Source organism: Festucalex cinctus, chromosome 2, assembly GCF_051991245.1.
Source record: "Festucalex cinctus isolate MCC-2025b chromosome 2, RoL_Fcin_1.0, whole genome shotgun sequence".
NCBI lineage: Eukaryota > Metazoa > Chordata > Actinopteri > Syngnathiformes > Syngnathidae > Festucalex > Festucalex cinctus.
The window spans coordinates 4,497,559-4,509,559 of record NC_135412.1 but is presented as its reverse complement, the minus strand read 5'-3'; the positions used below and the strand labels follow the sequence as shown (position 1 = coordinate 4,509,559).

Sequence of the window (12,001 nt, the reverse complement as noted above, 5' to 3'; positions counted from 1 at the left end):
GATGTGGTTTGGGGATACTTTGTACTCCAAATATTACGTGGGAAGTCATTGAGTAAACCAAATCTAATCAATTTTATGCAAAGGAGAAAAAGACTCATAGTAAAATATAGACATCTTAACTCTAATTTATGGGGAAGGGTACTCTATTTGATACTTGGCTTTAATACAAATATATAAATAAAAATACACTTCAAAATGTAGGTTTTGGTGACATGGTAGGGGAAAAAAAACATTGCATTCCCTCGCAAAACATCTTTGCGTTAGAACCCAATCTTTGCGAGAGAACGCAGTTGTTTTGTGAGGGAACGCAAAGTTGTCTTTTTTTCGCCTACCATGTCACCTTCGGTGCGGCGTAAACGCTTCCGGGTCAACTTCCATGTGACCAAAAGCGACGTGTAAACAAAGCAGTGGGAAAATATATGCTCCATCCTAGTCGCTTTGGGAAAGCTTTCCTACTGCTTTGTTTCATGTTTACAAACGTTCCATCCTCGTCGCTTTTGGTCACATGGAAGATGACACGGAAGTGTTTACGGAGCACCTAAGATGGCATTTTAGGCGAAAAAAAACAACTTTGCGTTCCCTCGCAAAACAACTTTGCGTTCTCTCACGAAGAACGCAAAGTATTTTTGCGAGGGAACGCAAAGTTGTTGTTGTTTTTTTTTTTTTTTTTTTTTTTTCTACCATGTCATCTTAGGGGCTCCATGAGGCAACTTTTTTTCTGTGCGGATACTTACATGCACACACACCACATAAGGTAGCCAATAGCAGCACAATAGAGACATTAATATTCACACTTGTTTCCCTCATTCCACTGAAAAATGGCAGTGGTGGCCATAAGCTTTCAGTCTGACCACCTGCAACGTTTCCTTGCTTTGGGGGAAATTTTAGCTAACGACCTAGTGCTGAAGCACCCCCAAAAAATGGGCTAAATACAGGTCTGCTATTTAGTGTTGTTAAAATGTGGAATTGGTTAAAATGCCTGATTCGTAGCATTCACATGATAAATGATGGACAATGCTGCACAATAAATCAACTCTAATAATTACAGTATATTCTGACATGTCTCAGGAGTTTCTGTCCTCATCATCCTCATTCTCGGTTTCATTTCTATTGCCGTTTTCCTCCTCAATCTTCCCTTCCCCTTTCATGCCTCCTCACTGCACTTGCTCTCCCAGTATGGTGCGGGATCCAGAGCCAGTCGAGCAGCAAGAGGAGACCAAGCAATCTGTGCTGGAGGAGGCGGCGGCTGAGGAAGATGAGGAAGAGGACGTGCTGGACAATGACCAAGATGGAGATGGGGAGGAGGATGAGGAAGACGAAGAGGAGGAGGAAGACATCGCCGACACGCTTGATGACGATGATGATGAGCCAGCCACCCATGTTGCCATGACAACAACGACCACCACCACCACCACTGAGTCAGTTGAGGAGGTCGTCAGGGGTGAGTTCGCACTTTCTTTGCAAATTTGTTGTCGTCTCGCCTCATCTGGAACATTATCAAGGGAATTCATGTTAAACTCAAATAAGCACCATAGAAATATAATTTTTTTTTCTTAGTGCAGCAGTTTCAGTGAATGTTCTTTTACGTGTGTTTTGCATTCTGTTCCAGCTACTGAATATGATTTGTTAACTGTGTGGGGGTGTTTTGTTTTTGTTTTTGTGCTAAGGGTGCAACCCATTGAGAAATCAAGTGAATATGTTTAGCAGATCACATTGTTAGGGGATGAATTGGATGTGGATGGTGACAGGTTTGTATGTATATTCTCCAAGATGTGTGCTGGGCCAGTGCAGAGACTGGTCCATGTCGGGCCATGCTGCCCCGCTGGTACTTTGACCGCCGGGACGGCCACTGTGCTCAGTTTATCTACGGCGGCTGCGGAGGCAACAGGAATAACTTTGAGTCCGAGGAATACTGCCTGTCTGTCTGCAGAAGTGTCAGTAAGTTCTGCCAGCAGCAGATGACCCAGACCTGCTACCCTCTTGACAGAGTGCTGCTTGTTTGACTCTAACCTCCTGCAAGATGCTAACTGCTCCTTCTGAACTTTCCCAAAGTCCTGCCTCTACTCCTGGCTGATATTTGAACTTTTCTCTAGCTTGTGTGTTTTTAATATATTGTCCTTCATTTAATCTGGCTTCATTCATTCTTCTGTAAGATTAGTTGGTTATTCAGTCGAGGTTTGACTCCTTTGAGTCACACTTCCACACAGCAAATTCCGTACAGTAAGTTTGACTCTATTTAGAGTGGCACCAAATCAACTCAGTTGTGGAGTAATATTTAGACTGAGACTTAGACTTGACTTTATTGATCCCTTTGGGATGGCTCCCTCTGGGAAATTTACATTTCCAGAAGCAATAAGAACAGATAATAAAATATAAAATAATTCAATCAATAAATAAGGTTATTACACCAGAGATTGAATTAATGATGATAATAATAATAATAACAAATTCAATCAATAAATAAGGTTATTACACCAGCGATTAAATTAATAATAATAATAATTTAAAAAATCAAATTAAAAATGTACATTTTAAAGAGAGTAAAATAAAGAATTGAAAAAAATAAAAGTCACTCAAGGGTTGAGAAATGAATTCATGACCTTCAGCTTGGGAGACAGCCGATCTACTCCCTGAGCCACGCAGCTCCTGCTGTGTTATTAGTATATTGCTCATGTCAGCTGGAATCTTCCTAACTCCGAGCAAAAATGGTGTTTTTGGTCTCCTCTTGGAGATAAGCAAACAGTAGGAAGGGGCATAGCTCAGGTCGTCATGTGGCAGTCTTCCAAACTGAAGGTAGTGAGTTTCGTTCCTCAACCCTTGAGTGACTTTTTTTTTTTTCAAATTCTTTATTTTACTCTCCTCCAAGTGTAAATATTAGCCTACTCTAAAACTGAGTCGGAGTCTCAAATTTACTCTACAGAATTTACTGTGCATGATGCCCCATTACATGAGGGGCTAATTTCAGTGTTTTCATGGTCTGCTGTGTTTTCTTTTAGGTTGTGAGTGTAGCCAGTTTATTTACAATATTGATACTCCTAATGAACTAATATTCACATGGGTGCGTCTCTGCCTTTGCCGAGACTCTAAACATGTCCCAAATTGTTGTGGCTTGCCATGAATGTGGTGGTGAAATCTTTTTTTTTCTTTTCTTTTTTTTTTCCCCACATGGAGCCTGTGTTTTTATAGTTGTATGCCCACTTGACAGACGTTTAAGTAGTGAGTAACATCGCGTGATTGTTTTTTGTGTCCTATGCAGTCACGCACTCTGAGCCAGCCGACATAACCAATTTCGATTGATGTCTGACCTTCATGCCCACACGCCCACCAAGCACTTTTTGATTGTTTTTACTCAAGATAATCAACTCTGCTGATGACTAGTAATTCAGGTTTCACGCCACGTGTCTTAGTATGAACGGTCAAGGCTTTAGGATTAATTTGAGCTCAGTACTTTCAGATGAGCAATACTGGGAGGGTGTTTTAAGGTTGTCATACAAAGGAGAGATGGATTACGTGAGGTGTTTGGTTTGCTTTCCTTTTCAAATATTCAGGTTTCCACTTGCTATCATCTTGTTTACTTCCCCTCTTGCCCTATTTTGAGCTCTGTGTCCTCGTTCAGCCACGTGTGACAATACAAAGGATGCTTTACTTCTAACCCCATCCCTCGTCTCCTCTTCTTTCCTTGTTGACGTAGTCCCAACAGCCACACCCGGCTCTCCTGACGCTGTGGACCACTACCTGGAGACGCCTGCTGATGAAAATGAGCACACCCATTTCCAGAAGGCTAAAGAGAGCTTGGAGGCGAAGCACCGTGAAAGGATGTCCCAGGTATGCAAGCGCGTATGCATAGGATGGGATGATGACTTTTTGTTTTTTTTCATAATTAATATTTCGTTGCTTCTTCCATTAGAATACTCGATAAAGTGGACTGTAGCGAGAGGGAAAAGAAAGATTGTCTTTGAACATTTTTTTTTTTTTTTTTTAATAGGAAATTGGGAGCGGAAAAGTTGTAGCAAAAACGGATAAGTGCATCTGTTAATCTTCCCCCGGGTGGGATGGCTGAACCGATTCTATTTTAATTGCATTCCTTAATGAAGTGATTCGCAGCAGATGGTGCGCACTGCACAGCAACGGCTTCAAAGCTTGCAGACGAGGACATCTTGTGCACGACTTGGAATGACATTTCCTTGTGCTGGGGTTTGTTGGGAGCGTTTGTTTTCGCTCGACTGGCTTCAGGCCCCGCATCATCGGGTTTAACACAGTTGACTTCCCCTTTACAGACGCCGCTGTGTGTCTGCTACAGGCCTGAGCTTAGCCAGTGAGTCAGAGAGGATGCAACAGAAAAGAGATAATACTTGCAAATACTGTATCATCTCCGTTCTCGCAGTCGGCAGTGGAACATTTGTGTAATTTTGTGACTCCGGAGAGACAGTCATGCCAACAAATGCTATTAGTAAAGTGTTATTTTTCTTCCACGTGTCTCTAAAGCCCCATAATTGCAACACAGTTTTTCCCTTACTTTCACCAACCTAAACACAAATTGTTTCCGAAAAGCAGTGGTGCTCATTTGCATAGCTGGATGTAATGTGTTAAGCATTGTTAAAGTCGTTGTTTTCTTTCAGCTTGGCACCATCTTTCAGTCGTCACAATTCGTAGCAGTTTGTAGTTGATGTACATGATGTTCCTCTCTACTTGTGTGCAGGTGATGAGAGAGTGGGAAGAGGCTGAGAGGGAAGCAAAGAATCTTCCGCGCGCAGACAAGAAGGCAGTCATCCAGGTAACGTATGCATATTCAGAACATTTTTCATGCTAAGGAGATTCTTATCATGACTTGAAATGTTTCGATTGTGCATTTAGCGTTTCCAAGAGAAGGTGGAGACACTGGAGCAGGAAGCGGCCAGTGAGCGGCAGCAGCTGGTGGAGACTCACATGGCCCGAGTGGAAGCGCTTCACAACGACCGCCGCCGCCTGGCTCTGGAGAGCTACCTGAGTGCGCTGCAGCAGGATGCCCCCAGGGTACACAACATACAGAAATCACACACAAATCCACTATTTGAAGTGTCACATTTCGATGTTTTCGTTCTGTTCTCCTGACCCGTGTCACGTTTTGTTTCTTTTAACAGTCTCAAATAGTTATTTTGTGGTGTTTATTTATAAATGAGATATTTTGAGTGGCCGAGTCTACTGCGTGTATCGTCCTCTGTTGCTGTTCTCGCTCTCTCTTCTGAGACCATGACAAAGCTAAAGCGCTAATGGAAAGCTTTGTAACCGACTGAGCCGCCTCAATTTCACAGTTCATAAATTCTAGTTTCATCCAATGTGTCTCCAATCACGCTGTCCTGAGCCGCGTTCTGCCCGTCGCAGCCTCGTCATGTCTTCAGCCTGTTGAAGAAGTACGTGCGTGCTGAGCAAAAGGACAGACAACACACCCTTAAGCACTTTGAACACGTCCGGATGGTGGACCCAAAGAAGGCGGCGCAAATCAGGCCTCAGGTATCACACATACAACCCCAACGTTTGACACTGAGTTAGTGAAATTGTGAGTAAATTGAGATGTGATGAGCATTATTTCAGTATTTATACCATTTGTGACATTTTCGTTTGGTGGGGTGCTGCAACATTTTTGTAATGTAAAAATGGGTGCCTTGGCGCAAAGGTTGGGAAACACTTAGAATTTGTGTGTGATGCTGTATGTAGGTGCTGACCCACCTGCGTGTCATTGAAGAGCGCATGAACCAGTCATTGGGACTTCTCTACAAGGTCCCTGGTGTGGCTGATGACATCCAGGACCAAGTTGGTACGTTTCACGTCACGCTGTCCTTGATTGTTTCAGTGGTAGTTGTTGAAATCCTGACATTTAAGCTTTTACAAAGCAACCTGAATTATTTAGTTGTCTGTTTCGTGCCCAATTCCAAACATTGTGAGATGTGTTGCTGATTGTATTACTTGTAACAGTGGGATTGAAAGCTCTAAATTCCATTCATTTTATTCTTTTTCTTTTTTTCTTTTTTTTTTAACTGATAAGAACATTGCAGCTATTTGACCCAGTTCTTCAGCGCATTCAAATTAAATTGTTTGTTGGGAAGATAAATCTGCCTGCCATCCCTTACTTTTTTTTTCTCCCCCCCCCCCCCCCTGCTTATTGGAGTTACATGCGTCACACAACCATCTGTGTCTCTGAGATTGTGTCAGTCTGTAGTGCACTGTGTAAGATGCACAAAACCTTAGCTAGAAGCAAAAGCCGTGGATCACCGCTGAACTCATATCTTGATACATTATTCGAATCGTTTTGTGTGGTTCATTATGTTAGATGCAGTTATTTTTGGCACTTTTATCGGCACTAAAAAAAATAGTGCATCCCCGATTTCTTCATTCTATTTGTTTTATGAAATCAACCATGGGATAATAATCCAGGAGATTCTGACTCCGTCTCATCTTTGACCCATCCCCTTGCAATTTCTTCTGTCATCAGAGCTTTTGCAGAGGGAACAGGCTGAGATGGCCCAACAGCTGGCCAACCTGCAGACAGACGTGAGAGTGAGCTACGGTAATGACGCTCTGATGCCCGACCAGGAGCTGGGAGATGGCCAAACTGACCTGCTAACTCAGGAGGACACACTCGGCTTGGGAGGAGTCGGCTTTATCCATCCCGAGAGCTTCAACCAGCCTAACACTGACAACCAAGGTGATTACTCCAAACATTTGGTCATTTGTGACAGTCGAAGTAATGAGTGCAAGTTGTATGAGAATGTGTCCTTCATCACTGAAGTGTTGCCTTCCTCCCTCCAGTTGAACCTGTGGACTCCCGTCCCAGTCTTGAACGAGGTGTCCCCACACGATCAGGTGGGTCTGCATGAAACGTATGTCTCACTGTTGTATTGGCAGAGAAAGTAAAAACCCTGCCACAGTTTTATTTGAACCACAGGTGCTTCTACTCAACCGGCAGGTAAAACAAAACTAACTCCCCGGGAGAAGCACCTTGTGGCTAAAGCCAAACAGTGGCAGGCTTCTTACTTTGTGGATCTGGATTTGTCACCTCTGTTTATTGGGAGCATTGGCAGCGGACTCACTTTTATTTCCGTGAAAATGTGTCTCATGTTGAAATTTGCCAAACACTGATGATGACATTAAAAGGGTCCAGTTTAATACGCAACTTAAATTGGCACATAGTCAGTTGAAACTTAAAAAAAAAATAACTGCTTTTCTTTGAGGTCTCTATAGCACTAATGCTGTTAGTATGATGCGGTCATTCTTGTTTTCATCAAGTACAGTGGAAATGAAAATTCTTTCAACCCCGTTTAATGTGAAATAAAAATCTGCAGGATGGCCATAAAAAAATATTGGGATAATAAAAAAATAAAATAAAAATAAAAAATTGTCTCATGCTTACCCTCCCAAACACTCACCAAGTGACAAACCTTCTCACTTGGCTTATGTTTCTTCAGAAGTTATTTTTTCCCTTGCCAAAATCCACAGAAAGGAAAAAAAAAAAAGAGTGAAAACAAGAATTGTGATTGATTTTTACTTCAGTTATCAATAGCACAATTTACCCCACTAAATAATGACTAATGGCACAACCTACCCCGCACTGGGGCCAAGTTGTGCCACAAAACCACTTTTTTTTTTCTTAAGCTGTATTTCTCAAACAGTTTATTGAAGAACCAACGTGATTGCTCCCAGCGGTGCACAACATCATGAACTATAGAAACATATCTTATTAGTTGGATGCATTCCTGTAACCCCCTTGCGTAAAAGACACTTTAAATAAAAATTGGCACTACTTATCCCACTCCTCCCCGCATATTTACACAACCAGTTTATTTATTTTGCCCCCTTTAAAGATTTCAGTTTGTTTTCCAATTATGCTGTAGAGGTTATAGGCGAAAAGAGTTTTGTAATTTATCTTGATCTCATTGATTTATATCCAAAAACTGGCATTTGAACAGGGGCGTCCAGACTTCATATACCAACTTTATGATTTTGTCGATTCTAATTTTGTAAAGAATATTTTATTTATAGTTTCTGTGAAGGACCCCAGGCAGAATAGTTTTCACCATGGTGAGAACTAATGGGGATCCAATTTTAAACAATAAGCAATAAACTGTACTGTATGTATGCAAGTGTATGACTGTCACCATCCACTTCTCCTTCTGTTGCCAGTGACTGGGATGAAGATGGAGGCTATTCCTGAACTCCGAATGGAGAAGGGGGACAGACAGAGTACTGAATACGAAGTTCACCACCAGAAACTGGTAAACAAACTTGCTTCGTCTGCAATGTCATTTAAAAGGCAGCCCCATGCGCTTGTGCATGCAAATGAGAAATGAAAAGATGCGTTCACTGACACATGCAAGCCCCGCCCTCACCCACCCACCTTCAACTGTGTTCTGGTAAATGCCAATCGTTGTTGCCATGGAGATGGGTATCCATAGACACCCATATGGATGTGTCAATCATCTCTGTCATTTGACATTCATATCAAATTAAAAATAAGAGGGCTGCCATGTCAAGATGCAATTTGCAAAGCATACGTGGCAACATGACAAGTTTCTCTCCCTCAGGTCTTCTTTGCCGAAGATGTTGGCTCCAACAAGGGTGCCATCATTGGCCTGATGGTCGGCGGCGTTGTCATAGCGACAGTGATCGTCATCACCTTGGTGATGCTCAGGAAGAAGCAGTACACCTCCATCCACCACGGCGTCATTGAGGTCAGAAGCGGCGTTGGGGCGGGCGATGATGGGCAAGCTGTTCCGGTGCCTGCATGTATGTTGCGCGTGTGCACGCGTGTAACCCAGCGTCTCTTCTGGGTCCGCTCCAGGTGGACGCCGCAGTCACCCCCGAGGAGCGTCACCTGTCCAAAATGCAGCAGAATGGCTACGAGAACCCAACCTACAAGTTCTTTGAACAGATGCAGAACTGAGGGGGATGTCATGCACACTCACACATACACGCACACACGGTGACATTTCATTCCACACCTTAAGCACCTCCCCCCCCCCCCCCCCCCCCCCCCCTTCTCAGAGTAGAGTGCCGTCAGCAGTGCGTACTGAAGCAAGCAGTGACGGAATATACGGAGCTTTTGTAACTACTGCCTGGGCGGAAATTGTGGCCGAGCCAGTTTGCACCACGTTTGGTTCACTTTATTGGAGCGATACGTCTTTTACTGAGAGATTTTAATGTTGCTCCGTTTTGGGCCTGCTGATGTATGAGATTGGCCCCACCCAGCGCAAGCAAACTCACCATTAATGGGAGACGCCTGTTCTCTCTAAACCAGGGGTGTCAAACATACGGCCCGCGGGCCGAATCAGGCCCACAAAGGGGTTTAATCCGGCCCGCGAGATGATTTTGTAAAGTTAAAACAAGAATTGTAATGTCGGACACGATCAAAATATATACATTTGTAATTTCACAAGCAGTCCTCAGATGAGCAATGAAACTTGTACGGGGAATCGTCCTGGATGTCATTATTTTACCCACAACTTAAAGTTACAGTTTGTTTAATTAATATTATTTTTAATCATAGACAGACAAACGTGTTAAATATGACACAAATTCAATTACTGGTAACACAAATAGATATGACAAGGATTAGCGTTCTTATGTCATTAACTGCGCCACGCAATGCATTCTGGGAACAATATATATATGCCAAACGGGTCGATTTAACGTCCAGAACGTATACCGGCAAATTGTTGCCGCGTTCCATTTGCATTTGTGTTATTTTTCGGAACAACATGATTATAGTTGAGCGCCGTAATTTAGGGCTGGTCCAAAAATCTGCGTATAAATGACGGTAATTGTTTTTAAGTTATATACCGTTATTTTACCGATGCGGCCCACTTGGTAATATATTTTCCGCCATACGGCCCCTGAGCTAACATAAGTTTGACACCCCTGCTCTAAACTGATCCAGGGCCAGTATATTGTGGTGTTTTTTTGTTTTTGTTTGTTTTGTTTTTTCCTTAGCTTGTAGCAAATTTAGGTGTGAAGAGGAAAATCTGGCCTCTGATCAGCAGGACTACAGTTGCGTGGCTCCATGGACCTCAAGTACTCCATTTTTAATCAGGACAAAAAATATTTTGTTTTAAATATAATATATGCTTAGGTGAATCTGCATTTTACCAGGAATGAGGTCCAGTCTTTTTGTCGCCATTTCTTGCACAACTACTGCACTCTACTCTCTACACTGGAGAATAATTACCGCAATGATTATAACCATCCCACCCTGCCCCCCCTCCCCCACACCCACTCACTCATCCTCCCTCTTTCCTTTATTTGTGCATTCTTATGACAGCTGGGCTGTGTTTGGTCACACGAGGCTCTTAAGGCGAAATATATAGAGTTGATCGTGAAAATCTTGATGATGATGCTAGTAATTATGTATTCTGAATGAGCTGGTTTTATTTTAAGTTTTCTCTATGGGTTCAATTTTGTTTTTCAAAAAAGAATGAAAACAGAGTAAAAAAAAAAATATGTAAAGTCATTTTTTAAAAACTTGTGTGTGATGTACTGAAGTAACGCTGAAGTTGTAGTCGTTCCTATGTAGTGCATGACAAAAATGAAAAAAAAAAAGATCTTAACACTGCTTTCTCGAACGTCTCTCACTTATAGATTATGCTAGCAAGATTGTACATTTCGTATCCTCTCGTGATTGCGTGACTTCAAACCATGATGAAAAATATATATAAGTCTAGATCAACGGGCTCTGCTTTGATATATGATACACACTTAAAACTGATCTGTGATTTTTTTGGGGGGGAATTTTAAGTGTTTGTTTCATTTTTTGTTCAACATTTTCAGTTTTCCTGAAGGAGAAGGAGGAGCTGGCTTCATCTGTATATTATTTCCAGTTATTTCAATGTTGTATCGTCATAAAATCCCGGTGTTAGGGGCCCAGCCCTTTTTCATTTTTTCTTTGAAGTTTGACTCTGGATTTTTTTCCAGCAAGGTATCTTATGTGGGTGATGGTTTGCAGGATTCTAGCAAAAGATGGGTTAGCGTTACGTGTGTGCGTTTTGTCATTTTTAGTCCGGTGTTTTGCTCTTTTAGCTGGCATTGTATCCAATTGTGGTTGAGCAATATGATTTTTTTTTTTTTTTCCCCTGTCTGTCTGCTGATAGGATAGGTGGAGCGCTGACGAGGAGGAGGGGAGATGTGAGTGATGTAGAAAGGAAATGACTTGCAGTTCTGGATGGATAGCCAGGCTGGCAGGCAGTCTGTATTTATAATGGATTTTACACCATTGGCTGCCCCCCCCCCCCCCCTCCCCCGCCTCTCTCCTTTGCCTTTGTTTCTCTTCAGGCATGCTGCTCACATCTCGATGCCATCCATGCACATTCGAGTTTTCTACTGTCTGTATATTGATCATTGTGCTGGAGCTGGGACTGAGAGAAGTTCTGAAGTGCAAACATTCATTTGATTCTAATGATAAGCAACAGTCAACAAAATCCAACAGCTCTTTCCATCAGCTTATTGCATCCCATTATCACATTAAAAGTAAAATGTGACCTCTCGCTCTGGTAAACATTTAAATAACTTATGAATGGTCATTGAATTTGTCTTTGGCAACAGATTTGTTGGCATGCTGTCACGCAAGTGCTCACAAGAAGCACGACAGAGGGTAGTAGAGGAGTGGAATTGTTCTGTTGATTGCATTGGTTTTTGTTCTGTGTAATATTCTGCAGGCCATTTGCATTGACTGGGGAAACGCTTTCTACACTGTATTCCATAATAAAGTTTTGAATGTACCTACAGATGGTGTGTGTCTTTTCATTTTTTCACAAGACGTTGTTTTCATCGTTTTGATATGCTTTGTTGTATTACACTGTGACTAAATATTTGCAGCTACTGCCACTCAGATAAATCTGTGTTTAAATATTTTTGTTTGGAGTTAGCATGCCATATTCTTTTACCGCGCATGCATGGGTTCTCTCCAAGTGCAGTCCGCTTCCTCCTACAGTACAAAAACATGCATGGTTCTCAGCAGACTCTAAAATGACAGTAG

At 42.3% G+C, this 12,001-nt stretch overlaps 1 protein-coding gene across 2 annotated transcripts in view; it reads left to right on the top strand.

The window, feature by feature from the left end:
• appa (amyloid beta (A4) precursor protein a) overlaps nt 1-11,750 on the top strand; it is a 28,115-nt gene extending 16,365 nt beyond the window's left edge. The window contains exons 6-17 of one of the 2 annotated variants that reach the window (XM_077512376.1): nt 1,176-1,441; nt 1,771-1,938; nt 3,692-3,825; nt 4,700-4,774; nt 4,855-5,013; nt 5,362-5,490; nt 5,695-5,794; nt 6,470-6,682; nt 6,787-6,840; nt 8,158-8,249; nt 8,559-8,705; nt 8,816-11,750. In XM_077512376.1, the coding sequence (XP_077368502.1) occupies nt 1,176-1,441; nt 1,771-1,938; nt 3,692-3,825; nt 4,700-4,774; nt 4,855-5,013; nt 5,362-5,490; nt 5,695-5,794; nt 6,470-6,682; nt 6,787-6,840; nt 8,158-8,249; nt 8,559-8,705; nt 8,816-8,917 (1,639 nt within the window). In that variant the 3' untranslated portion in view covers nt 8,918-11,750. The remainder of the gene's footprint in view (nt 1-1,175; nt 1,442-1,770; nt 1,939-3,691; nt 3,826-4,699; nt 4,775-4,854; nt 5,014-5,361; nt 5,491-5,694; nt 5,795-6,469; nt 6,683-6,786; nt 6,841-8,157; nt 8,250-8,558; nt 8,706-8,815) is intronic. The other variant, XM_077512377.1, reaches the window with a different exon arrangement.
• Nucleotides 11,751-12,001: the final 251 nt, after the last annotated feature.